We start from the raw sequence: 27922 nt of genomic DNA, 5'->3' as shown, positions 1-27922 counted from the left end.
TTATTCGCTATACCTCTTAGATAATCAACAAATATCACCCCGTTCATCGTATGCACTAACAAGCCTTTTAATTCATTCATCACAATACTTCTTTTTTTTGTTGCCCAGATCACTTCCACTTAAATATTGTTCAATGCACATTTCGTTAATACTTTATTTTTTTATGCAATCAATAAATTTCCAAATGTTGGGATGATAAGCAGTGACTTGTTCCTCAAATCCTCTATGCCACCCTTCAACAGAATTATTCATTCTTGGTAATCCTTCAAGAACAAGCTGGTGTACGTTCCACATTTCATGGGAATACTTTGGTAGTCAACGAAGATGTTGTCTGGTTGGGCGTCCAATCCATGTATCCTCAAAATAATCAACAACTTCTTGCGATTCTGGAGGAAAAACACCATTTTCACACAAATGTTCAAAAACGACCGTCACAATAGGAGTGGACACAAATGCAATCGTTGCCAAAATTTGCATATTTAAAGCAAAATTAGCATCAGTTTCATAATGTTGTTTCAATCCGTTATTCTGAATGGAATGAAAAATACATTGTGAAAAGTGGAAAAAACAACCCCGTTGTGAAGCGTCAGGAAAAACTCTTCTGCAAGCAATCATCATTGCCATCTCAAAATCTATAGTGATTGATTGCAGGGACATAGCCGGTTCCAATACTTTCAGCTGCTGTAGTAGAGATACATACTACAGCAGACTTGTTTTCTCAGATTTGTTAGGCAATAATGCATAAACTAATGGAAACGATATTTTGTCCTTGAATCCATGTATCGTATACAGCTGATAAAAAAGTAAGGGAACAGTTTTGAAAGTCCCATCGGCATAACAGTGTTCACTTCGCGCTAACAACTGCAAATTTCTTTTCGTACTGAAAATTAACATATGATTGTCCTCGGGTCCAGAATGCAATTCTGCCCATACACTATAGAAGGGAGTATATGATGATACACTTAAATAGAAAAGGAGCAAGAATATTTGTTGCTGCTATCAAGGCAGTGTTAGGTGCATCACAAAACTACTAGCTTGAGGTGGGGGGGGATTCACAGACTAATAGATTAACATTAGACGCAGGCAGAGGTGGAAGTGATTCTAGCACTGCTTCTATCGGAACGAGCAGCAGCCTGGAAAGCAAATTTCTGGGGATTTCAAGAACTGCTGGGAGTCATTATGAAAAAAGTAATACATGGGCTGTGTTAGTGACTAAGAGTAAGGACAGGTGCATGTATACTTGCATGTATGCCGATGCTAGGAGTATAGTAAATAAATTTGATGAATTTGAAGTGCTGCTGCTCAAGACATCAAAGGTGGATATTGTTGGGATATCAGAGATGTGGCGTCACACAGATATAAAGAATGCAGAATTGGAATTTGAGAAAGTACAATATATACAGAAAGGATAGGAAGAGAGGAGAGGTTATGCTGTTAGTTGAGAAACACATAAAATCTAAGGCAGTGCCTCCAGTTGACATTGGTGCACAGTGCAATGTTGTTACATAAGCACTGGGAAATCAAAAATGAGGGCAGCAATGTGTTATAGGCCTAATGGTTCTGATGAATACAATGAACAACTACAGAGAGAAATAGAGTGGAGTAGTAAATCAGAATGTCTTATAATGGTGGATTTTAACTTCCCAGTTATTGACTGGAACTTGTGGGTTGGTCACTTCCACACTAGAAAGATTTTGTGGATTTATTGGATGACTGCTTTCTACAGCAGCATGTTCAAGAGGTAACCAGAGGGGTTAATTCTCTTAATATGATTATCAGCAGTGATTATTCATGCATTAAGAATTTGCAGATAAACGATCCACTTGGTGTTGGTGATCAGAGTGTACTGATGTGGGACTTACTTAAAGATGTAACTACCATCAGGTGTAAAGGGAAGGGTTTTTGCTTTCATAAATGTGACTACAGTGGTCTCAGACAGTTTTTAAATTCTATAAAGTGAGACCAAATGACAAGTTACCAACAGCAAATTCTAAATAGAAAGCATTCAAGGAATTAATCTTGGAAGCTACTAGACTTTCCATACCAACTAAGGAATACTGTTCAAGGTTTAGGCCTAAATGAATGTCAGATGAACTAACAAGACTCGTGGTAGAGAAGAAAAATGTATGGGATGCATATAATCATCGGGCGACACATAATCCTATGGTAGATATAAGCTAATCTGTAATCAAGTCACAAAGGAGGTTAGGCAAGCAAAGACAGAGTACAAGAAAACTTGGCACAGGATACAAATAAAAACAGCAAAGACTTCTTCGGTTATATAAGCTGACAAACTGAGTACAGTAAACCCCCGCTATTCGCGGGGGTTACGTTCCTGAGAAATGCCACGAATACTGAGTTATGGCTCCCATAGCAATAAAGGGGTTCCGTTCCAAAGTATGTAATATATAAGAAAAACTAGTCTAAAATTTTGTCTATGTATGTATTATATGTACCTTCATAATATGACTATGTACATAGACAGTACGTAGTGAAATACAAGCATATGGCATCGAAATGAAAATAAGAAACAATTTAATATTAAATGTAATATTTATTAGAAATTTCAAACAAATCTTTCAAACCAGCGTCTTTGCTAGCTAAAAAAAACTTATCCCGCCAGTTCTATCACCAGTTTCGCTAAAGTGCTGATAAAGGAGTTTTGCCTTTTCACGAATGATGAGTGAACTTAACAGAATTTTATTTTGAGTTCGGTCTTCTATCCACAGATTTAAAGCATTTTCCATTTTTTCTAATTTAACATCATGAGTTACAGAGCAAATTTTTGAAGCAATTAGCGTGTTTTCACGGACACTATGGCGGATTTTTTCTTCCAATTTTTTGATTGATTGCACCGTTGACTCATTGATTTTATAATGTTTTGCCACTGAGGAGACAGTTTCACCATTAGAAATTTTGTCTAATAACTCAATTTTATTCGCTAATGTCATCACTTTCTTTGAGATTTTCACATTTCTCTTGTTATTCGTAGCCATATTTTTGTACGGGTTAGAAAGAACTTGTCCGCAATAAAGTCACTTTCTTCTGAAAAAGTAACTTTATTGTGACTTTTTCCGAGTGTGTTTAAACGAAACACACTCGAAAAAGTCTGTTTTACACTGCAAAACGGTAGATTTATCACTTTTGTAAGCATATCAATTTATAAATTGATAAATTTATTCAATTTATAAGCATATAAATTAAAAGCAAACGACGAAACCTTCCATGACAAGCGCATAACATATACTGAACAAGGATTAGCGAAAAACATCCACGCTCGCGATTTTGTCACCCCTCTCCCCACACCCACTGAGCGCTGTTTTGACCGGGAAAGATAATTTTAGCCACGCCCATGTTTTTTTATGGCGGAAAATATTCACGGCGCTTTAAAATTCACATTTTTTTAGGTTTCATTTTATATTAAATCAGCGATTGCGAATACGCGAAACCGCAAATACAGATACCACGAATAGCAGGGATTTACTGTATTATGCATCTACATTCGTACATGAGGAATCCTGTAGGGAAGTGGAGGACAGAAACTTATTAAACTCTAACAGGGAGATAAATCATTTTGTAATAACTAAGAGCAAACTGGAGGAGATTGTTGAAGTTAAGCATAAGAAGGCACTGGAGGTGAATGGGATCTATCCAGTTATATTAAAGGCAGCAAAGGAAATAAGCAAACCCTTAACCATAATTATGAGAGCATCGATGGACTTAGGGGAGGTCCCTACAGACCAAAGATGAGCAAATCTATCTCCAGTTCACAAAGGGGATCAAAGGGTGAAATAAGTAATTACAGACCTGTTAGTTTAACTTCTGTTCTGGAGAACATAATAATGGTGTCACTGGTTAAAGAAGCATTGCAGGATCATCTAGACAAGACTGCAGTAATAATTCAGACACAGCATGGGTTTGTTAATAGGAAATCTTCTCTGATCAATTTGAGTGGATACTAAGATGTGGTCACAAACGAACTGAATGCAAAAAATAATTCTATCGTATACTTGGATTTCAGGCAAGCTTTTGATACTATTGCACATGGAAGATTACTGTACAGATTGGAGCAGAATGGCATTAAGGGCAAGTTGGTAAAATTGCTAATAGGATGGTTGAGTGGGAAAAGATAGAGAGTGGTAATCAATGGATACTCTACTTTGTGGACTGTTATTAGTGGAGCCCTGCAGGGTTCGGCATTTTTTAATTAATAAATACAACAACAATAAATAACAAAACAACACTTAAATATAGAAAACAACAATACCTCATGGTATTTTTGTTTTCTCTATGTTACTGATGAAGGTATATTAATGTCGAAGTCAGCTGATGATACAAAGGCTGGCAGAGTTAGTAATGACAGTATGCTACTGCAACAGGATCTAGAAAAGTTAGGCAGATGTGCTAAGAAATGGTTACAGAAGGTTTTTTTTTTTTTTTTTTTTTATGAAAATCGAAAACACGAGAGGTATTAGAACCTATAGTATTTAGTACTGTGCTTGGATTGGAGGTTGAGAAGACGAAAGAAGATATTTGTTGACATTGGACTTGAACTTCTGCAGACTGTAATTTTCAGGAAATACGTATGAAGGAAGGTTGTTCCAGAAAAGAGCAGTTGAATGAATAAACAAGGAAGATGAAAAGTTTGTTCTGTGAGTTTGAAGTTGGACAGTAAATGGTTGTTGGCTGGTGACAGCACATGTTTGGACTATTTTGAAAGAGAGAGAGAGAGAGAGAGAGAGAGAGAGAGAGAGAGAGAGAGAGAGAGAGAGAGAGAGAGAGAGCGGGAATTATAGAAGCGAATTCAGAAAAACAGTGCCCATGGAAGTATCTGTAGAAAAGGCATGCAGCAGAAACAGTACATCTATGAGACAGCGAGGGGAGAGACTCTGTTAGAGAAGATTCATTAATTAACCTAACTGCTCTACCTGAATGGAATCGAGAAGCCTGAAAGAGGTTTTTGGGGCACTCCCCAGATGTGGGAACAATATGAGAAAGAGACAGCGAAAGAGAAAACCAAGTTTTTTAGACACAGAGGAAGCAATATTTGTAATGTGCTTGTGCCAAGAGAGAGAGAGATTAGAATTCAGGGTAATCCCCAAATGAGATATATCATTTTGCCTAGAAATCAAAGTGTCACCAAAGAGAAGCATAGGAGCAGAAGAATCCTTTTTGCGAGATATAAGACAACACTGAGTTTTAGAAGGATTGAAATCAACTAAGTTGTCTTTGCCCCACTGGAGAATTACTTGGAGATTGGCATTTAAGGAATTGGTAGTGGATATTCAAGAAGTCGAAGCTGATTGAGCAGGGCAAGGTTTCTCAAAATGGAAAGTGGAATGCAATGTGCTATCATTGACAAAACTATGGATAGGATTTCCAGTCAGTGGAAGAAGGTCATTAATATGCAAAGAGAAAAGTGGGGGAAACAACTGAACCTTGGGGGACAACAGCTTTAATGGAGAAGTTAGAAGACAGAGAGCCATCTACCATCACCCTCAGTGAGCGATCAGAGAAAAAACAATTGGCAAACCATAAGATGGAAGCTTGTTTAGAAGACCTTTATGCCAAACACGATCGAAAGCCTTTGAGATGTCAAGAGCAACTGCTTGTGTTTCACCAAACTCTTCCATTGAATTTGTCCATAAATGGGTAACAAAAGCTAGAATATCACACCAGTGGATCGACACCAATGAAATCCATACTGCCAATCGTTGATCAGATGGAAGGTTTCTAGGTAGTTTAAGAGTTGGCGGGTAATTGATTTCTCCATTACTTTAGAAAGAGTAGAAGTAATTACAATGGGACAATAATTGGATGGGAGGGATTTGTCACCCTTTTTAGGAACTGGCTGGATATGAGCAAGTTTCCAAGCAGAAGGAAAAACACCTTTGGAATAAGAAAGTGAAAAAAGGTGGCAAAGAACAGGAGTAAGTTCAGGAGCACTGGTTTTGAGAACAAGTGGAGAAATACCATCAGTACCTGGAGCTTTCTTAGCATCAAGATTCATCAAAATCCTTCTGACATCCTTTTGACAGAAGACCACAGGAGGCATTGAATGGAGCATGTTGGGAATAGTGGGAGGTGTTTTACCAAGATCATTAATACATGAGTTGGAAGAAAAATCAGATGCTAGCAGGTCAGCTTTATCCTTGGCTGAAGTGACAACAAAACCATCTGGTTTTGACAGAGGTGGGAGCAGAAATGGACAAAAGTTGCAGCCAATATTATTGGCAAGAGACCAGAATGCTCGGCTACCATTACGGCAAGAAGCAAGTTTTCTACTCTTAGCCTGTTCAAAATCTAGTTTGGACTGATTAATAACTGCTTTACAATTGTTACGAGCATTGGTGTAGGCAGAAAACGAAACTGGAGAATTGGAAACAAGCCAATTACAATATGCAACTTTCTTCTCTTGAACAGCCTTAGCACATTTATTAGAAAACTAAGGTTTAGATAAAGGACAAGATTTTAAAGTGGAGTGTTGAATAAAGGATTCCATTCCTACAAGAATAATTTCAGACACAATCTGAGCAAACGTTGACATCAGAAATTTTGAAAAAGTAATCTGACCAAGGAAAAGAAGAAATTAAATCTCGCAGGTTATCCCATTTTGCATTCTTATAACGCCAAACAATACGAGGTTGAGAATAGCCATGTGATAAAGGCTCTTTTGCAGAAAATCTTTAGGCATGCACTTCAGATCACAATCACCGAGTTGTGATCTGAGGTGCATGCCTAAAGGACCACTCACTTCGACTGTGTACTTAGAAGGGTTGTTTGTGAAAAAAAGATCAAGCATGTTGGCTGAATGGTTAGGATTGTGCGGTATGTATTCTTGTAGGTAAATGAATAATCTGTGCAAGGTCATTGACAAATGCAAAGTACTGCATATGGGTAGCAGTAACCCCACAGAAATGTACCAATTGTGTGATGCTACACTTAGAGTGGTAGAAAATGAAAAAGACCTTGGAGTAATTGTGCAGTTGGATATGAAGTGTTTTAAACAGAGCAGGTCAAGGGGTCTCATCAATGATACAGGAATTTTGCTAGCAGGGATAAGTAGGTGATTATCCCTTTGTGTAAGGCAATTGTCAGGCCACACCTTGAGCACTGCATACCAGTTGGAGGCCTCATTTTAGGAAGATTGTTGTTGTTGTTGGTATTAACGACACAAGAGCTACTAAGGCCAAATTGTGTCTGTTCATTGTTAATTCGCAAGAAGCATATCATTATAGATGTTAAATGATATTCTTCTGTACAAACCAATATATTTTATATACAATAAAAGTTCTTCAATATTTGCTTCATTTCCTAAGAAATTAGATAAATCAGGTATTGGCTGGTTATTTGGTTTTTAGGAGCATTAACAACAAAGGCCATATTGCTCCGGGGATATGCGGTGGTCATTCCCTGACCTTTCCGCGTCCTCCATATTTGGTGGTTATGGGCTCGAACCCTGGTCTAATCAAGAAGCGTGTGCTATGCACTGCTGCTCCTGCCCATCTGGCTATGGAGGAGCCCCCAGATAAATCAGGTGATGTATTCAATGTGGAGATTGACTGAAAAATGTTTGACCGGATGGTTGAATGTAAGGGACAATCAACCAGAAAATGACTGACCGTAAGCTGCATCTGACAGGATAAGCACTGTGGTGGGTTTTCTCCCAATAATAGGAAGAGATGAGTATGATGAGTGTGTCCAATTTTGAGTTTTGCCAGTACCACTTCCTCTCGTCTGTTTTGTTGGAAGCCAGAGAGCCACAGCTTTGGATCTTCTTTTGTAGCACACTTTGCATATGACAGACTTATAGTCAGTGTAAGGAGCCTGAGGATGTTGTGAGAGAGTGGGTCGAGGATGTTTAGAGACAAAGTCAGCACTCTCTCATTTCCTGGAATTCCAGAATGGCCAGGGATCCAGCAAAACCTGATTGATTAATTGGACATACTGCAGGAGAATAGCTGAGAATGAATCTGTTTCAATGTAGAATGAGAAGAGGAGAAATTTTTTCTCCTCTTCTCATTCTACATTGAAACAGATGCATAAAACAAGCTGCATAAATTTTTTCTTATGGCAGAGACAGCACTGATGGAGTCTGTGTAAATTATGGCAGATGAGATGGAAAGACCAATATGCTTACTAAGTACTAACTTAATAGCATATAATTCAGCTGGAAGGATGTAGAGTTGCTAGAATGAGTACAGAGAAGGCTTCAATTCACACAAATTCCAGCAACTGCGGAGTGATATGATTGAGGTGTTTAAGGCTTTGTATGTATTGAGCAAGCTCAATGCTAATGGGATTCTTCCTCTTGCCCAGACTATTCACACGAGTGGGTGTAAATTCAAATTGAGGAAGGACAACTGCAGAATAGATATGCAAGAATTTTCCTTTAGCCAGCGAGTGGTTGATTACTGGAAAAAACTTTCATCTGTTGTTGTGGAAGTTGATAGCTGAAATAAGTTCAAGGAACTATTAGAGGGAATGGATTGGCGAAATGTGAAGTTTTTTTTCTTTTTCTGGCTGAAGCTGTATAAAGCTCATTTTCTTGCATCATAATGCTATTAGTAATGCTAAATTAATAAAGTACAGGTGAATTTAAAGGCTGCTCTTCAAGTAGGGAGTGGTTCCACTATCTCTAGGGACATGGAAGGTGTGATTTTGATAAACATTATGCATACAAGTTAAACCTTAAATTCTAAAGCATGCATCATTACCTTGAGCAAACTCAAGTAATTTTTAGAGTGAGTCCAAGTGGAAAAGGACATCGAGGATGCCCTAAATGACAATGGAAGACCACACACCAGTTTGCAAACAAGGAAATAATTTCAAAACTTCACTGAACCATGTTTGCCCAATCTGACATACAACTTGTATCTTTCTCCAGTAGACTTCTGTCTTTTTGCCCCATAGGGTACCATTCGTGAACAAAGGCATCAGAATGATTTCAAATTTTGCTGAATTGAAAAGAGGAATCAGAAACTGAAAAGAGCTACCAACAAGGTTCTACAAAATCAATTTCAGTTCCTGGTTGACAATGAACAAGTGCTCTCCAGTCTACTCTATCTTCTGTGCCATTCCACTCCTCTTGTAATTTTGTAAGGATATCCCAATAGTTTCTTTGATCCCATCTTTCAATTACAACCATTGTCTTGCTAAGCATGATCATCTTCTCCAGTGTGAAGTCTAAAAGCATCAGAAAAATAGAAAGGAAAAAATAAATAAAAAATTAAAGAAGAGAAAAAGACTGTGGAAAAGAACTTTTGAGTGATCCTCACATGGGGAACTTGGATGATATATGACTGTGTCACATTGAAGTCATTATGATTTTCTACATTTATCTCACCCTTCAATCTCTATCTGAAGATGTCACTATTTTGTGACAGCGTGACATCATCAGACAGCACGACAAAGAGTGAATAGTTATTCTCTTTCTAATATAGATATATAAGATAGAGACCCATAAATTCATTAAAAATTATGCTTATTTCCGTACAGTAAAAAATATCAGTAGCATATAATTTTTTCAGATTATTGAGTAAAATTACATTTTTCATTACAACAGATGTAATATAGATGTACATTAAAAATGCATAAAATTATGTATTATAATATCCAATGTACTTTTATTAGTTAAGTATATGAATTGATAATGGGAACAAACAGAAGAAATATATATAATGTGTAGAAAAATAAACCAACTATAATACATAAATACACTTTCTCTAACTTTCTTCATATTTAGTTGTATCTCCAAATGTAACAAATAATTTTGATTTTGCACTTTATTAGTATCATTTTATAATTCTTACCTATGTAAAACAGCAAAAGTACCTGGATGTATACGATGCAATCCATCTAAAACAGCCAACTTTCCAGCTCTAGCAGCTGTGACTAATGGAGACTGCTGCCATGATGTGTCACCATTCAAAAGTGTAATTCTTTGTTGAAGCAAATCTCTTGAAGACATATCTTGATACAGACTTATTACTTCCACATCATACTTTAATAAATTTGCAAGCTGTTTCACTAGAGCAGACTTACCAGTTCCCTGGAAAATCAGTTTATATCTATTAATGAGATTTATTAGAGAGATACGGAATTAGTGAACAGCAGAGCAAACATTTTAGTAATGTAAACAAAGTGGGCTTTTCATTTTACATAGTATGTTTTAAATACTTCTCAGTCATCTGTCATTTGCAAAGATTCATGTGAAATATTCAGTCATCACTCATCCCAATAAAAGTACTTAACAATAACAGAAATGAGCTAAATTAATCACAAGATTTATAATAACTGGCACATATGCATTAGAAGAATAATTCTTCACAATACATTTTAAAATTATTTTATAATCAAAAGACAATTTTGAGTATTAAACAAAGATTAAAAATTATGCTTATTTCTGTATATCAAAAATATCAGTAGCATATAATTCTTTCAGATTGAGTAAAATTACATTTATTTTCATCAGAGAAGACGTAATAAAGATGAACTACTGTACATAAATAAATATCCATTTATCTGTGCCAGATAACTGACTGGAGATAACATACCTGTCATGGCCAACACCAGAAGAGTTTGCATCAGATTAAAAAGATGCATGAATAACAAAATGAGTCTTATTTACATCAAGAAAGAAATATTATAAAAAAGACACTAAAATGAGAGAAAACTTAAAATGAGTTCTACTCAAGAAGTTGCTTTACACACACACACACACACACACACCCTTAAAGGTTAGAAGATAGAATGGCCTAAACAATTTCTTTTCAGTAATGGTGTCTACATTCACACATGAGGAATTCTGTACTTAAGTTCTACAAATTGCAGTATCTGCATCTACAGACTAGGCACCTGTGAGGTGTAAAGACCTTGAATGAGTTAAGCAGGCTCAATTCTGATGGGATTTTTCCTCTTGCTCAGATTAAAAACCTGAGGATACATAAATTCCAATTGAGAAAGACAGTTGTAGAATAGATGTATGGAAATTTGTCTTTAGCTAGCAGGTAGTTGTTTGCTGGAACAAACTTCCATCTGTCATTATGGAAGTTGATAGCTCAAATAAATTCAAGGAGGAACTGGACAAACTTTTAGACGGAATGGATGTGTGAAATGGATTTTTTTTTTTTTGGCTAATGCTACATACGCTTGCTTTCTTGCATTAGATGCCTCTACTAATACAACAGTAAGATCTTGTTAATACGAACTCATTTTATACAAAGTACTCATTCATATAAAGCACATACCATTCCCTGTGAAAAGATAGGCTTTTGTATGTATATATATTCGTTTATTACAAAATTCAGTTAATATGTATTACAAAGTTCTTTTTCACCCTGTGAGAAATAAATAGTGTCATTTTGTATGTTTAATACAAATCTTGGCATAGCTGTCTGATTATTGCCTCTGGCCATGCGGCTCCCTAGTTCCCGAAGGATGGCACTGACTTGTTAGAAATTAGTTTTGTGTAAACAAAAGCAGTTTACGGTAGCTACAACGTCAAGTGCACTCTGAAAATCATCTTTCTGAAGGATGAGTTGTTCAATTAACAAAAGAATAAAAAGTTTTTCTAAGTTTACATGCACTCACTCACTCTCAGTTGCAATTGTTACCCCAGTTCAAAGTGTCTTTTGCTACCATATACAACAATCTATTTTTTGTGCCATTTTATCTGAGCTGATGTCTTTTTTGGAATGTGTGTCTTTAAATTAATTTAAAATTTATTTATATTAAATCTTATCTAGCAGTGTTATGGCGACAAAACATAAATGGCATGTTATGGCGACAAAATGGAAATTAAACAAAAAATTGTACAAGAGGCTGATAGGATGGAAAGAAGGAAAATGGTGCTTGAAAATTATGTAGCTCAGCAACATGGAATTAGTGACTTCAAATGCAACAGTGGCTGGCTCCAAAGATTTAAAGACAGGAATAACTTGGTTTCACGAAATGTTTGCGGTGAGTCTGGATTAGTCGACAAAGGAAAGGCTACAGACTGGTTGTGTTCTGTACAGTCTATTCTTGAAAAATATGAGGCAAAGGATATTTTTAATCTTGACGAGACAGGTTTTTTTTTATAATTTGCAAAACATTTGCTGTTCGAGGAGTCTTCTCATGGTGGAAAATTTAGTAAACAAAGACTCACTGTTCTGTTATGCTGCAATTCAGATGGCAGTACAAAACTATGCCCACTTGTGATTGGTAGGTTTTCCAAGCTAAGATGTTTTAAAGCAGTTGACCAACTTCCCTGTGATTATGAGGTCATAGAAGTGCTTGGTTTATGGTCAAAATTTTTCGGTCTTGGTTATCAAAATTGGATAGAAGAATGGCTACAGAAAAAAGGAACATTTTGATGATTCTAGATCATTGTACAGCACATTCTGCTGAGACACTTAAGTTGACAAATATACGGCTGTTGTTTTTACTCCCCAATACTACTAGTTTAATGCAACCACTGGATCAAGGCATTATTTATAACCTCAAGAGAGCATACAGATCCCTCCTGATAAGGTACTTGATCCACAACATAGAAGGAGGGAACAATTTGTAGCCAAACTGGAATGTCTTCGATGCTATCTGTAATCTTGTTATTGCTTGGAACAGTATTGCATCAAGTGTAATAATCAACTGCTTCAGAAAGAATGGCTTTGGAGAGAATATCATCAAAAAACATGGTCCAGCAGACGAATGTGATAGCAACATTGAGGAATGAAGAAATTTGAAGGGGTATATGGATTTCGTTGACAAATTTGAAGAGTTTGTGAAGGTGGATGATGAAGTTGCTAACACTGCAATGCCAACACCAGAAGAGCTACTGAGCACCAAATAAAATGATGATGTTTTTGTTATCAGCGACAGCGAAAGTGAAGAAGCACACACATTGCCATCTAAAAAAGATGCCCAAAATGCATTTAACATAATAGAGAATATGTTGGCCTGCAGTAATGTTGATAAAGAAACAACTATTGCACTTGATAATGTCTGTGCTGTAGTTAAAAATGCATATAGAACAAAAACTGTGCAAACAAAATTGGATTCTTTCTTTAAATTAGATTAATATACTAAAAAGGTTAATGGTTTGTATGTCTCCTTTTATATTACGATTGTAATTCTTTTTACTGTGATACTAAAATATTGTACAGTATATATCAAAAATATATACTGTACAATATTTTCATTTCTGTTAATTGATTTTTTTTTAGTTTATCATACAAATAAAATAAAATCTTTAAAATACGTTATTCCTATTACTGTATTGTTAGACAAGGCTTTTGTTTTTGTTTTTATTTTTATTATTTTATTTTATTAATTTATTTTTTATATTACTGTTAGTTATTATTCTTAGATATACAATATGTACAAAAAAAAAAAAAAAAAAAAGACAGTAAAATTTTAACACTTTTGGGGGAGCTCCTTACTACAAACCACGCTATTACAAAACGTGAAAATTTGGGCCCCTTGAACTTTGTATTAATGAGATTCGACTGTACTACTATTACTACTACAGATAACAGAAATATATCAACATTGATATACTGAATAAGTTTGTGCAATGGACAAAGAAAGAATCTATCAACAGAAAATATTTGATTAGAGAGAAGAATTAATGATGGCTTCTGTCTAATCTGAAATGTGCCAACCAACCTTATCCCAGAACAGGCTTGTCAAGAATTTCAGAAGAGTTTGGAAATTGCATGTAAAGATTAATGTGAAGCAACTTCTTGAGTGGAACCCAATTTAAATTTTTCTATCATTGGAGCAGGAGATGGTGTGTTTATGGCCAGTTTTTAAGTTAGCCCATGTTAATAGCCAATATTCCAAGAGGAGTCTCTTAATGTGAGAAGGGCTACAGCTGACCAGATTTCAACCGCAAACAAAACAGAAGAAAGAAGATAGGTTTTTATATAGTGGAGAACTGATAACTGGGTTGGAGACATGAAGCAGCTGTTGTCTCAATACCCACATCTTACAGAGGAAGGTGCTGGCATTTGAGTTAGAAAGATGAAATTATATTCTCCCCATATATTGATAAATTTTTGAGTTATATGTACGTTATTTACTTGCATTTAATTCATGGAGTCAACTTCTACCTATTGCTAGTAATATTTAGTAACTATATAGCTCATAAGACTGACTTTTTTTTTATAAATGGTTGAAAATTCTTCAATATCTTCAATGCTAATGGCTACCTATGTATATATGTAATTGCATAGGTGGCTAAAGAATTAGCATTTAAGGCTTGCTATTTAAATTAAATCTATTTTAAATAAAATCTGATTGTCTATTGTAGTGGAAATTCTCCTATATTCAGTCATCTCATTTTTGAGTTGACTACACATAGAGATAAGCTAAATCATACGAATATTGATATTGCTTATTAGAACAAATGGAAACAATTGACCAGTAGATTTAAATGTTGATGTTGAGAGTGGAAGAAGCTATTAGCAACCTGAGTGCTTTAATAGATTTCACTGAAACTAGTTTAATAATCAGTAATTAGGCTTTGGGATATAACCAAGTAAACACAGAGACATTAAAAAAAACTGTGTGTGTACCCTGTAAACACGAAAGATGTTTTATATGTAAACATCTTTGACGAAAATCAAAACCGTTTTAAAATTGAACAGCTAGAACCAAAATCATGAACAATGTAACGTTTTATGCTCCCGCCTGATATTTACTCTACCGATTTAATCTTAGTGACATTAGCATCATACTTCAGTTGGAAACATTTAGTATGAATGATGTAATGTTTTATGCACACACCCACTGCTTACTCTACCGAATTGACATTTGGAAGAGGTTAGGCCAATAGCCTAATCACTCATTTAATTGATTGTAGCCATTTTTTGAATAGTATGATTGCAACAATACAAGTATTTGGATTGTTACAATCTGTATTTTCATAACATTCCATCGTTAGGTGCCTAGATGTTTTTGCATCAATAATTTTCTGAGTGACATGTGTCAAGATCTACAATGAAAATGAACAGCTCACACTAGAACAGCACAAATTGTATAAATCAGACTTGGATATTTGCAAAACGATAGAAATATGTGAGACAATGTGTCAAGACAACGATGACAGTCAGCCTGAAGAAGCATGCGGTAATGACCTGCATAACCTTGTAACACAACTACAAGAAGAAGACCCCCTTTCGAAACTTTACAATCATCCAAACAGCAAGATGAATGCGGATCTAAAGCTTGGCACGCTCAACCGACTCGGCGCAATTGCAAAGAAATGTGAAAACTTGTCACCAATGAGGACTTCTGCAACTTAGTGAGAATGGCCAATGGCAAGCAAAAGATTCTACTCATGCATGTAACTTGAAGTCTTATCTCCCAATCGCAAGTGCCTAGTTTCGAAATGCTGCAAATTGCAAAAATGAAGTCTTCCTTGGCACCCCTTTCTTCCCCTCACCAATCTTATTACCCGTCTCTGTATTCATTCCAGCAGCTCTACATCCCTGCAAAAATGAGGCCTCCAGACCTGTATGCAGTACTTAAGGTGTGGCCTGACCACTGCCTTCTACAAAGGAATAATCACCTCATTATCCCTGCTGGCAAAATTCCTGTATATCTCTGACAAAACTGCATGGGCTGTCCTGGCAGCCTGTCTGCATTGCTCTCAGAAATCCATATCTGACTGCACAATTACCCCCAGGTCTTATTCATTTTCCACTACCCCGAGTGTAGTATACAACACAGTTGGTACATTACACTGGGATCTGCTACCCATACGTAGTACTTTGCATTCGTCAATGTTAACTTTAGTTGCCGCTTCTTAGCTCATCTGCCTAACTTTTTTAGATCCTGTTGTAGTAGCATACTGTCTTTACTGTCATTAACAACCCAACCAACCTTTGTATCCTCTGTAAAATTCAAATTTAATGAATTTGAAGTGCTGGTCAAGACATTAAAGAAGGATATTGCTGGGATATCAGAGAATTGTTGTCACACAGATATAAGCAATGCAGAATTGGAATTTTACACATACATGAAATTCAAGGAAGTGCATCCAGTTGACATGGATGGACAATGCAATGTTGAGTCAGTTTGGTGTGACATAAGCACTGGGAAAGCAAAAATGAGGGTTGGTGTTTGTTATAGGCCTAATGACTCCGATGAGTACAATGAACAATTATACAGAGAAATAAGAGTGGGCCAGTAAATCAGATTGTGTTATAATGGGGGATTTTAACTTCCCAGATATTGACTGAAACTTGTGGGTTGGTCACTCGCACACTAGCAAGGCATTTGTGGATTTATTTGATGATTGTTTTCTACAGCAGCATGTTAGAGAGGCAACCAGAGGGAGTAATACTCTTGATCTGATTATCAGCAGTGATTATTCATACATTAAGAATCTGCAGATAAAGGAACCAACAAGATGGCAGTGATCACAGTGTACTGACGTCAGATTTACTTAAAGATTTAACTACCATTAGGGGTAAAGGGAAGGATTTTTGCTTTCGTAAAGGTGACTACAGTGGTCTCAGAGATTTTTTAAATTCTATACAGTGGGACCAACTAATGATGTTACCAACAGTAAATTCTAAATGGGAAGCATTCAAGGAAGTAATCTTGGAAGCTACTAGGCTTTTTGTTCAAACTAAGAAATACTGTTCTAAGTTTAGGCCGATATGGATGTCAGATGAACTAATGTGACATGTCAGAGAAGAAAAATGCATGAGATGCATATAAATTATCAGGCAACACAGAAGCTTATGGTAGATATAAGCTACTCTGTAATCAAGTCACAAAAGAGGTTAGGCAAGCGAAGGCAAATTATGAGAGACCTTTGACGAAGGATGCAAAGAAAAACCAGAATGACTTCTTTACTTATATAAACTCTAAAAGGAAGGGGTTGAATCAGATTGGTCCACTTGATAATAATGGTCTCAAACTCACACATGAAAAACACGAATCTATGAAGATACCCCCTGAAAGGGTTAAAGTGTATAACAAAAAAATTTACATTTTAGTTTTAATTTGTTAAGTCCATTTGTAGCTTCCTATGCTGATTTTTTCTTACCCACAGTATATAATGTTTTCATGCATAACAGAAAATATTTTAAAACTGAATAGATTTTATTTTAGAATTTTTGTCAGCACTAATTTGTATATAATCCACGTGTTTTATAAGTTTTTGCAGCTCCGGCAAACACAAAGTTTTTATTTATATTTAGCCATTTTATTGACTTAATTGTTATATTAAATTATTTTCTATAAGTAGCTTATAGACCTAGTCCTTGCTCCTTGGTTTATTTTGAATTTAGATAGCATGATTTTGAAAGTTAATTAATACTTAGTGTCCATAGATTTACCGTTCATAACTTGCCACCATTGTTATACGATACAGCGTATATCCCAAACTAGATAGCATAAGGTTTAAGGTAAAACTAGATAGCAAAACACGTAGCACGGGTATTAGAAATCTGTTAGCTTAGTATAGTATAGTATTATCAATTAATCAGTAAAATTTATTAATCTTGTTAAACTTCATTGTCAATTAAATTATACCTTTTTAACTAAATACATATAACGACTTAGTTTTACAAATGTAACATTATTAATTAATACATATAACTTGATAGGAGATACAGAAGTTACATAACAAAACTCGGAGATAATACTCGATACTGAAAAAAAAAAAAAAAAAATATATATATATATATATATATAGTGCATTGGGATATAATTTATCACTGCATTGGGATATATGTTTAGGGTTAGAATTTTATATTGAAATTGAAATTTTATTTGAAATTAAATCGAAATCATGACTCAGACCAGAGCAGCAAAGCAAAAGGCACAAGCTAATGGGAGTGCTGTGACTCAGGGGAGAACTGAGGGGGACAGTTGTCCTCTGAATCACAGTCTTTTAAAATGTACCGCTTGTTTGATTTTGTGGAGCAATCAGGGACCGGACATGATATTGCCAAGGGGAATGTCTTTGCCTGTGCATGATGTAAGGAGTGTGAGGAAATCAGGCAACAATTCAGTGTTGTTAATGGGCCTACATGAGAGCTTGAAGGACAGGGGTGGATGCCCTCGAAGGATCTAAATTGAGGGGTCAACCAAGCTCTCAGCTACCCACATCAATGCCAGAGCTGCACTTGAACATCGCGTAACATAGCTGCAACCCCCAAGGCAGAATGAACTGGTCCCACAGGAACTAGTAGTTGTCAGTGACTCTATTAATAGTCAGGGAAACGGGGAACATATTGTGCAAAAAGGATAGATAGAACAGGACCAGGGTATGTCTGCCAGGAGCAAAGTTTGATGATATTGTAGAGCAGATATCATCTCTTAATGGCACAAAAGGTAATATTGTTGTACATGTTGGTACTAATGATATTAAGAGTAGGAGACCGGCGGAATTACTTAACAAGTACAGGTCACTGTTCAAAAAAGGCCGTGAATTTGGGTTGGATTTGAAAGTGTCTGCAATTCTACCCAGACACAATAGCAGGGAGTATATGATGAGAGCCTTGTCGATCAGTTTGGCCGTGGAGAGACTGTGCAAGGCTCAAGGGGTAGAATTTTTCTCAGCCTGGTCTGTGCTTGTTAACAGGAGAGACTGCTTCTACAGGGATGGGATACACTTAAATAGAAAGGGTGCAAGAATATTTGCTGATGCTCTCAAGTTAGGTGGGTCGGAAAACTGCTAGCTTTGGGGGATACATGGACTAATAGATTAACAGTAGCCACTGGCAGAGGTGAAAGTGATTCTTGCACTGCTTCTATTGGAATGAGCAGCAGCCTGGAAAACAAGATGCAGGTATTACAGAGACTGTTGGGAGTCACTGAGGTACAAATAAACACATGGGCTGTGTTAGGGTAACTAAGAATAGGAACAGGTGCATGTATACTTGCATGTACAAAACTCCTAGAATGTACCAATTCTAGGAGTTTTGTAAATAAATTTGATGAATTTGAGGTGTTGGTCAAAACATCAAAGGCAGATATTGTTGGGATTTCAAAGATGTGGTGTCACACAGATATAAGGAATGCACAAATAGAATTTGGGGAGTACGTATATAGGACGGATAGACAGGATAGGAAAGGAGGAAGGGTTATGTTTTCGTTAAGAAACACAAAATCCAAGGAAGTACAGCCAGTTGACATGGCTGGACAGTGCAGTGTTGAGCCAGTTTGGTGTGACATGGCACTGGGAAATCAAAATTGAGAGTAGGAGTGTGTTTTAGGCCTTATCACTCTGATAAGTATAATAAACAACTATACAGGGAAATAGAGTGGGCCAGTAAAGCAGAGAGTCTTATAATGGGGATTTAATTTCCCAGCTACTGACTGGAATTTGTGGGTTGGTCACTTAAACACTAGCAATGCTTTTGTGGATTTATTGGATGATTGTTTTCTACAGCAGCATTTTTGGGAGGCAACTAGAGGGAGTAATACTCTTGATCTGATTATCAGTAGTGATTCTTAATGCATTAAGAATCTGCAGATAAAGGAACCACTAGGTGGGAGTGATCACAGTGTGCTGAAGTGGGATTTAATCAAAGAGGTAACTACCATCAGCAGTAAAGGGAAGGGTTTTTGCTTTCGTAAAGGTGACTACAGAGGTCAGAGACAGTATTTAAATTCTATATGGTGGGAATAACTGATGATGTTACCAACAGCAAATTGAAAATGGGAAGCATTCAAAGAATTAATTTTGGAAGCTACTAGGCTTTTCATACCAACTAAGTAATATTTCAAGGTTTAGGCCTAAAGGGATGTCACATGAACTAATGAGACATGTGGCAGAGAAGAAAAATGCATGGCATACATATAAATTAATGGTTGACATAGCAGCCTATAATAGATATAAGATGTTCTGTAACCAAGTCAGAAAGGAGTTTAGGCAGGCAAAGGCAGATTATGAGAAATATTTGGCAAAAGATGCAAAGAAAAACAGCAAAGAGTTCTTTACTTATGTAAACTCTAGAAAGAAGGGGATGCATCAGATTGGTCCACTGGATATCGATGGTTCAACTGTTTACGATGATCTCAGGTAGCTAACAAACTAAATGAGTTCCGACGCGTGCGTGGGGAATGCCAACCATGTGTCTGATGGACCACGTGCACGAGTGCCATGGTCCTGCTACTTAAGGATGTGTCATTGCAGTAATAGTATACTGTTGAAGAAGGAGACAGCAGTCTCCGAAAGCTTCAGGTTTTATCGCTTTTAATCCAGTTTATTTTAGATAATTTTATTGCTTCGGTATTTTTAACTATATTTTTAACGTTTTTATCGTAGTTTATTTTATCGTAATTTATTGTAATATTTTAGCCTTCCGATAGTGTTTTCATTATATTTTATTTCTGTATATTTTATTTTTATAGTAAAAATTTTTAATTCCTTGGCTGGTGTTTGTCTTTAATTATTGCTGTATGGAATTTCCCAGCCCCATAGGCCTGTTTGAAGATAAACTAAATGAGTATTTTGCATCTACATTCACACATGAGGAGTTACTCAGGTAGGGCAATGCCAGAGGTGAATTAAACACTGACAGTTAGCTAGATGATTTTGTAATAACTGAGAGCAAAGTGGAAGAGAAATTGTTGAAGATAAACATCAGAAAGGCACCTGGGGTGGATGGTTGGTTGGTTTGGTTTTTTTTTAGGAGCATTAGCAACTAAGGCCATATTGCTCCGGGATATGCGGTGGTCATTCCCTGACCTTCCCGCATCCTCCGTATTTGGGGGTGACGGGCTCGAACCCCGGTCTAATCGAGAAGCGTGTGCGTCGCACTCGCTGCTCCTTCCCACCTGGCTACGGAAGCACCGGGGGTGGATGGAATTAATCCAGTTATATTAAAGGAGGCAGCAAAGGAAGTAAGCAAAAACTTAGCCATAATTATGAGAGCTTCCTTGGATTCAGGGGAGGTACCCATGGACTGGAAATGTACAAATGCACCCCAATTCACAATGGAAGATCAAAGGGTGACAAGTAATTACAGACCTGTTAGTTTAACTTCTGTTCCAGGGAAATTAATGGAGGCTCTGGTTAAAGAAGCACTGCAGGATCATATAGACAAGACTTCAGTTATAGCTCTGACACAGCATGGTTTTGTTAATGGGAAGTGTTGTCTAACCAATTTGATTGGATACTATGATGTGGTCGCAAATGAACTGGATGCAGGGTATAACTTTGATATCATATATTTGGATCTTAGAAAGGCTTTTGATACTGTCGCACATGGAAGACTGCTGCACAAATTGGAGCAATGTGGCATTGGAGCAAATTGCTGCTATGGATAAAGGGATGGTTGAGTGGGAGAAGACCAAGTGGTAATCAATGGACACTACTCTTTGTGAACTAATGTTATTAGTGGAGTCCCCCAGGATTCAGTGTTGGGTCCATTACTGATATTGATGATGGTATATGAGGCTTAATGTCCAAGTTTGCAGACGATACGAAGGCTAGCAGGATTGTTACACTAATGACAGTATGCTGCTGTAACAGGATCTAGAAAAGTTGAGCACAAGGGCTGAGAGGTGGCAGCTGCAGTTTAACATTAACAAATGTAAAGTTCTGAGTAACGTATCAACTGTGTGGTACTACATCGACAGTGGTAGAGAATGAAAAGGACCCAGGGTTAATTGTGCAGGCAGATATGAAGTTTTCATATCAGTGTAGAAAGTCCGCAAGAGTATCTCACGGTGTCTTGTCAATGATATACAGGAATTTTTCTAGCAGGGATAAGGAGGTGATTATTCCCTTGTATAAGGCAATGGTCAGGCCACACCTAGAGTACTGTATACAGGTCTGGAGGCCTCATTTCAAGAAGGGTGTAGAGCTGCTGGAACGAGTACAGAGAAGGGCAACAAGTTTAGTGAATGGAACAAAGGGTTTCTCTTATGTAGAAAGGCTACTAAAGTTTTGCAAATTACAGTGTGTGGAGAGTAGGTACCTGTGGGGTGATCTGATTGAGGTGTATAAAGCCTTGAATGGTTTAAGCATGCTCAATGCTGATGAGATTCCTCCTCTTGCTCAGAATAATCGTCTGAGAGGACATAAATTCAAATTGAGGATAGATGTGCATAAAGACAATTGTAGGATAGATGTGCGGAAGTTTGCCTTTAGCCAGCATGTAGTTGATTGCTGGAACAAACTTCCATCTGTCATTGTAGAAGTTGATAGCTTAAATAGATTCAAAGCAGAACTAGACAAACATTTGGAGCGAGTGGAAGGGTGAAATTAGAATTGGTGTTTTTTTTTTTTTTTTTTTTTGGCTGACGCTATATAAGCTTGTTTTCTTGCATCATGTGCCTTTGCTAATGCTAATAAATCCGTTTAGCAGTTTTTGGTGTTGTTCATGTAATTCATTAGCATATTACATCATTCATTATTTATATAATTTTGAGGCGCCTCCGTAGCCAGGCGGGCAGAAGCAGCAGTGCATAGCACACGCTTCTTGATTAGACCGGGGTTCGAGCCCGTGACCACCAAATACGGAGGATGCGGAAAGGTCAGGGAATGACCACTGCCATATCCCCGGAGAAATATGGCCTTAGTTGCTGATGCTCCTAAAAACCAAATAACAAACAACAAACATATAATTTTGAAGCAATTCAAAATGCGATGTAGCTAGTCTTGGAGTGTTTTGAGTTAGATCTATCTTCTATTTGCAATAGGAATACTCTTCACTATATTTTTTATACATCAACAACTGGAAAGGAACAGTCTGAGAAACATCCAGATGTGGATATGCCCTCAAATGTCATCATATTTTTATATACAATACCATAATTTTAGTATTAGATCTGATATCCAATTTATATTTACACTTGTAAATAAATAAACAGATGCAATAATACTATCTAAATTTAAATAAAACAGATTTTAGTTATTTATCTAAAATAATGTGAAATCAGCATGAAGGATACATTCTGAGTTCAAAGGAGTAACATTTCAGAGGGTTGCAAAAAAAAATAAACAAGGCTTGGATTAAAAAAAATTCTACAGAAATTATAATTCCCTATTTAATGTGGTTAATGCAGTGGCACAGAAACTAAGACTATTATAAAGGGTATTTAAGAAATTCAGCAGGACTGACTTCATGATCAGAATATATAAAAATTATATTCTTCCAATGGCTGAAAATGTCAGCTCTGTATAGAGTCCATATATCAAAAGTAAGAAGCAACTAATAAAATAAAAATTCAAAAAAATTTACAGAATGGGTATAAAATGAGCACAATTAAAAAGGAAAAAAATATAAATGCTAAATTGATTTTTTTTTAATGCTTTTAGGCATCACAATAGTTAAGCTAGGCTTAATGTTATGTAATTATAATTATTAGTTAAACCTCCAACAAGGTACATTTATACCTGCTCATATTAAGTATTGATACCATCAGTTTTACATTTAGTTTTTAAATTAATGTAGGATAATAAATTTAGATATGTTCCAAAAGCATCTCTTTTCAAAGGAAAATCAAAAAATATATTAACACCAGAAAACCTTAAAAACATGGCATAATTATATTTAGAATTGTACTGAAAAAAAACTTACATATTAAAAAATGCCGTTATACCATTAAAGTACCTACCCACTTGCCAATGAAGGGCCAAATAACCCTGAAGCAGCAGTTTGGGTGATGTCCACTGAGAATAAGTAACAATAGTCTTCTCTTCTCTGTTGGGGAAGTGTTACTTATTCAATATTTATAGGGGAAGAGTTATTATATTATAGGCATTCACAATATGAGATATAATGAAAGAGGACCATTATAATAACTTCAGTTAATTTATTGCATATAGACACAATGCATTTGCACTAACTTATATGTCTAAACAAACCTTACATAACTAATACTTTTTTAAAACAAGGCAATTTCAAACATAGTACACTGTAAGAAGTGAAACGTTAACCTTTTGTCCCCTAAAAGAAGTAATGGAATTTTTAATTCTTTAGAAATACAGTAGAACATTGGTTATCTGGAATAATTTAAAAGGCTGATCTTTCTTCTTTTTTTTTAATTTTTTTAAACTTAAAAACGACGATGTTGAAACCTGAAAATGCGGCTTTAGAGAGTGCACTCACTTTATTTTTTTGTTTTTTTCAGAGCGAAGTTTAGGTGAACCAGTATCTGGCCCCAGGTAAATTGAATTTTGATTATAATAAGCAAAAGGTCGAGTTTACTACCTGTTTATAATAGATTGTACAAACACAAAGCCCAATAAACCAAAACTGTAAATTGTTTTTATTGTTTTATGGTTGTGACCTCTAGAATTCTATCTAAAATAATGTGAAATCAGCATGAAGGATACATTCTGAGTTCAAAGGAGTAACATTTCAGAGGGTTGCAAAAAAAAATAAACAAGGCTTGGATTAAAAAAAATTCTACAGAAATTATAATTCCCTATTTAATGTGGTTAATGCAGTGGCACAGAAACTAAGACTATTATAAAGGGTATTTAAGAAATTCAGCAGGACTGACTTCATGATCAGAATATATAAAAATTATATTCTTCCAATGGCTGAAAATGTCAGCTCTGTATAGAGTCCATATATCAAAAGTAAGAAGCAACTAATAAAATAAAAATTCAAAAAAATTTACAGAATGGGTATAAAATGAGCACAATTAAAAAGGAAAAAAATATAAATGCTAAATTGATTTTTTTTTAATGCTTTTAGGCATCACAATAGTTAAGCTAGGCTTAATGTTATGTAATTATAATTATTAGTTAAACCTCCAACAAGGTACATTTATACCTGCTCATATTAAGTATTGATACCATCAGTTTTACATTTAGTTTTTAAATTAATGTAGGATAATAAATTTAGATATGTTCCAAAAGCATCTCTTTTCAAAGGAAAATCAAAAAATATATTAACACCAGAAAACCTTAAAAACATGGCATAATTATATTTAGAATTGTACTGAAAAAAAACTTACATATTAAAAAATGCCGTTATACCATTAAAGTACCTACCCACTTGCCAATGAAGGGCCAAATAACCCTGAAGCAGCAGTTTGGGTGATGTCCACTGAGAATAAGTAACAATAGTCTTCTCTTCTCTGTTGGGGAAGTGTTACTTATTCAATATTTATAGGGGAAGAGTTATTATATTATAGGCATTCACAATATGAGATATAATGAAAGAGGACCATTATAATAACTTCAGTTAATTTATTGCATATAGACACAATGCATTTGCACTAACTTATATGTCTAAACAAACCTTACATAACTAATACTTTTTTAAAACAAGGCAATTTCAAACATAGTACACTGTAAGAAGTGAAACGTTAACCTTTTGTCCCCTAAAAGAAGTAATGGAATTTTTAATTCTTTAGAAATACAGTAGAACATTGGTTATCTGGAATAATTTAAAAGGCTGATCTTTCTTCTTTTTTTTTAATTTTTTTAAACTTAAAAACGACGATGTTGAAACCTGAAAATGCGGCTTTAGAGAGTGCACTCACTTTATTTTTTTGTTTTTTTCAGAGCGAAGTTTAGGTGAACCAGTATCTGGCCCCAGGTAAATTGAATTTTGATTATAATAAGCAAAAGGTCGAGTTTACTACCTGTTTATAATAGATTGTACAAACACAAAGCCCAATAAACCAAAACTGTAAATTGTTTTTATTGTTTTATGGTTGTGACCTCTAGAATTCTATATAATCTTCAGAAATGTGCGGTAGAAAAATATCATAGACTACTGGGTTTTCTCGTAAACCATGAGTGAATTTCAAATTAGTTTAGCTCCAGATTCAGTAAGAATAATATTGGTCCAAAACTGTGCGATTTATTATTTTTCTCAATTTTTAATGGTAAAATGTGAACGAAAAGAAAACGTGTAGTTTTAAATTGCAACAAATAACGGAAATTATTAATAGAATTAGAAAAGGTGAAAATTTAGGAAATCTTTCCAGAGTTTAATGTGGGGACTCCAACAATTTACAACATCAAGAAAAATTCCAATGCTACAACAGGATTTGTGTCGATTATAGATAGTGAAGGAAGGTGTAGCAGGAAAACGACGATGTTGAAACCTGAAAATGCGGCTTTAGAGAGTGCACTCACTTTATTTTTTTGTTTTTTTCAGAGCGAAGTTTAGGTGAACCAGTATCTGGCCCCAGGTAAATTGAATTTTGATTATAATAAGCAAAAGGTCGAGTTTACTACCTGTTTATAACAGATTGTACAAACACAAAGCCCAATAAACCAAAACTGTAAATTGTTTTTATTGTTTTATGGTTGTGACCTCTAGAATTCTATATAATCTTCAGAAATGTGCGGTAGAAAAATATCACAGACTACTGGGTTTTCTCGTAAACCATGAGTGAATTTCAAATTAGTTTAGCTCCAGATTCAGTAAGAATAATATTGGTCCAAAACTGTGCGATTTATTATTTTTCTCAATTTTTAATGGTAAAATGTGAACGAAAAGAAAACGTGTAGTTTTAAATTGCAACAAATAACGGAAATTATTAATAGAATTAGAAAAGGTGAAAATTTAGGAAATCTTTCCAGAGTTTAATGTGGGGACTCCAACAATTTACAACATCAAGAAAAATTCCAATGCTACAACAGGATTTGTGTCGATTATAGATAGTGAAGGAAGGTGTAGCAGGAAAACGACGATGTTGAAACCTGAAAATGCCGCTTTAGAGAGTGCACTCACTTTATTTTTTTGTTTTTTCAGAGCGAAGTTTAGGTGAACCAGTATCTGGCCCCATGTAAATTGAATTTTGATTATAATAAGCAAAAGGTCGAGTTTACTACCTGTTTATAACAGATTGTACAAACACAAAGCCCAATAAACCAAAACTGTAAATTGTTTTTATTGTTTTATGGTTGTGACCTCTAGAATTCTATATAACCTTCAGAAATGTGCAGTAGAAAAATATCACAGACTACTGGGTTTTCTCGTAAACCATGAGTGAATTTCAAATTAGTTTAGCTCCAAATTCAGTAAGAATAATATTGGTCCAAAACTGTGCGATTTATTATTTTTCTCAATTTTTAATGGTAAAATGTGAACGAAAAGAAATATGTAGTTTTAAATTGCAACAAATAACGGAAATTATTAATAGAATTAGAAAAGGTGAAAATTTAGGAAATCTCTCCAGAGTTTAATGTGGGGACTTCAACAATTTACAACATCAAGAAAAATTCCAATGCTACAACAGGATTTGTGTCGATTATAGATAGTGAAGGAAGGTGTAGCAGGAAAACGATGATGTTGAAACCTAAAAATGCGCTTTAGAGAGTGCACTCACTTTATTTTTTTGTTTTTTCAGAGCGAAGTTTAGGTGAACCAGTATCTGGCCCCATGTTGTGTGAAAAAGCATTGGATTTTAATTCAAAATTAACAGGTAATGAAGATTTTAAGGTAAGCACAGGTGGACTGAAAAACTTTAAACTGAGACATGTATAAGTGAGCTAGATATTCAAGGCAAGAAACTTTCTGCAGACGAATCGGCAGCAGTGTCCTTTAAAAGTAAGTTTGCTTCAGTTATAGCAAATTATTTATAATGCTGATGAGACAGGTTTATTATGGAAAGCATTACCCAGAAAACCCTAGCCACTAAAAGAGAAATGCCTACACCAAGTTATAAGATGAGAAAAGAGCGAGTTACAATTGCTATGCGTGCAAATGTCATTGGGATGCACAGATTATCGGTGCTCGTTATCGGTAAGTCGAAAAAACCGAGAGCATTTAAAAATCTTTCTAATTTTCCTGTTTTGTATAAAAATCATAAAAATGCCTGTACGGATGTTTCTGTTTTCCGAGATTGGTTTATAATTTTTTTTATTTAATTAATCTTATATAATTTAATCATATTATTTTATTATTTTATTTTTTGTTAGTTGTTGGCGCATCGGCTTCTGTGACCATAATGCACCTCCCAAAGTTTTTGCATTTTACTCTGATCCAAGCCCGAGGCA

The 27922-nt window shown here is 35.5% G+C and overlaps 1 protein-coding gene across 1 annotated transcript in view; it reads right to left on the bottom strand.

Moving 5' to 3' along the window:
* The window catches only part of c12.2 (von Willebrand factor A domain-containing protein c12.2), a 574487-nt gene that overhangs the window by 369220 nt on the left and 177345 nt on the right, over nucleotides 1-27922 (bottom strand). Inside the window, exon 14 of the mRNA XM_090380213.1 lies at nucleotides 9813-10051. Within this exon, the coding sequence (XP_090236339.1) occupies nucleotides 9813-10051 (239 nt within the window). The remainder of the gene's footprint in view (nucleotides 1-9812; nucleotides 10052-27922) is intronic.

Source organism: Mastigoproctus giganteus, chromosome 8 (assembly GCF_048544385.1).
Source record: "Mastigoproctus giganteus isolate SK-2022 chromosome 8, ASM4854438v1, whole genome shotgun sequence".
Lineage (NCBI taxonomy): Eukaryota > Metazoa > Arthropoda > Arachnida > Uropygi > Thelyphonidae > Mastigoproctus > Mastigoproctus giganteus.
Note: the sequence above shows the minus strand (reverse complement) of the source record. Positions and strands in the feature narration are given on the sequence as shown.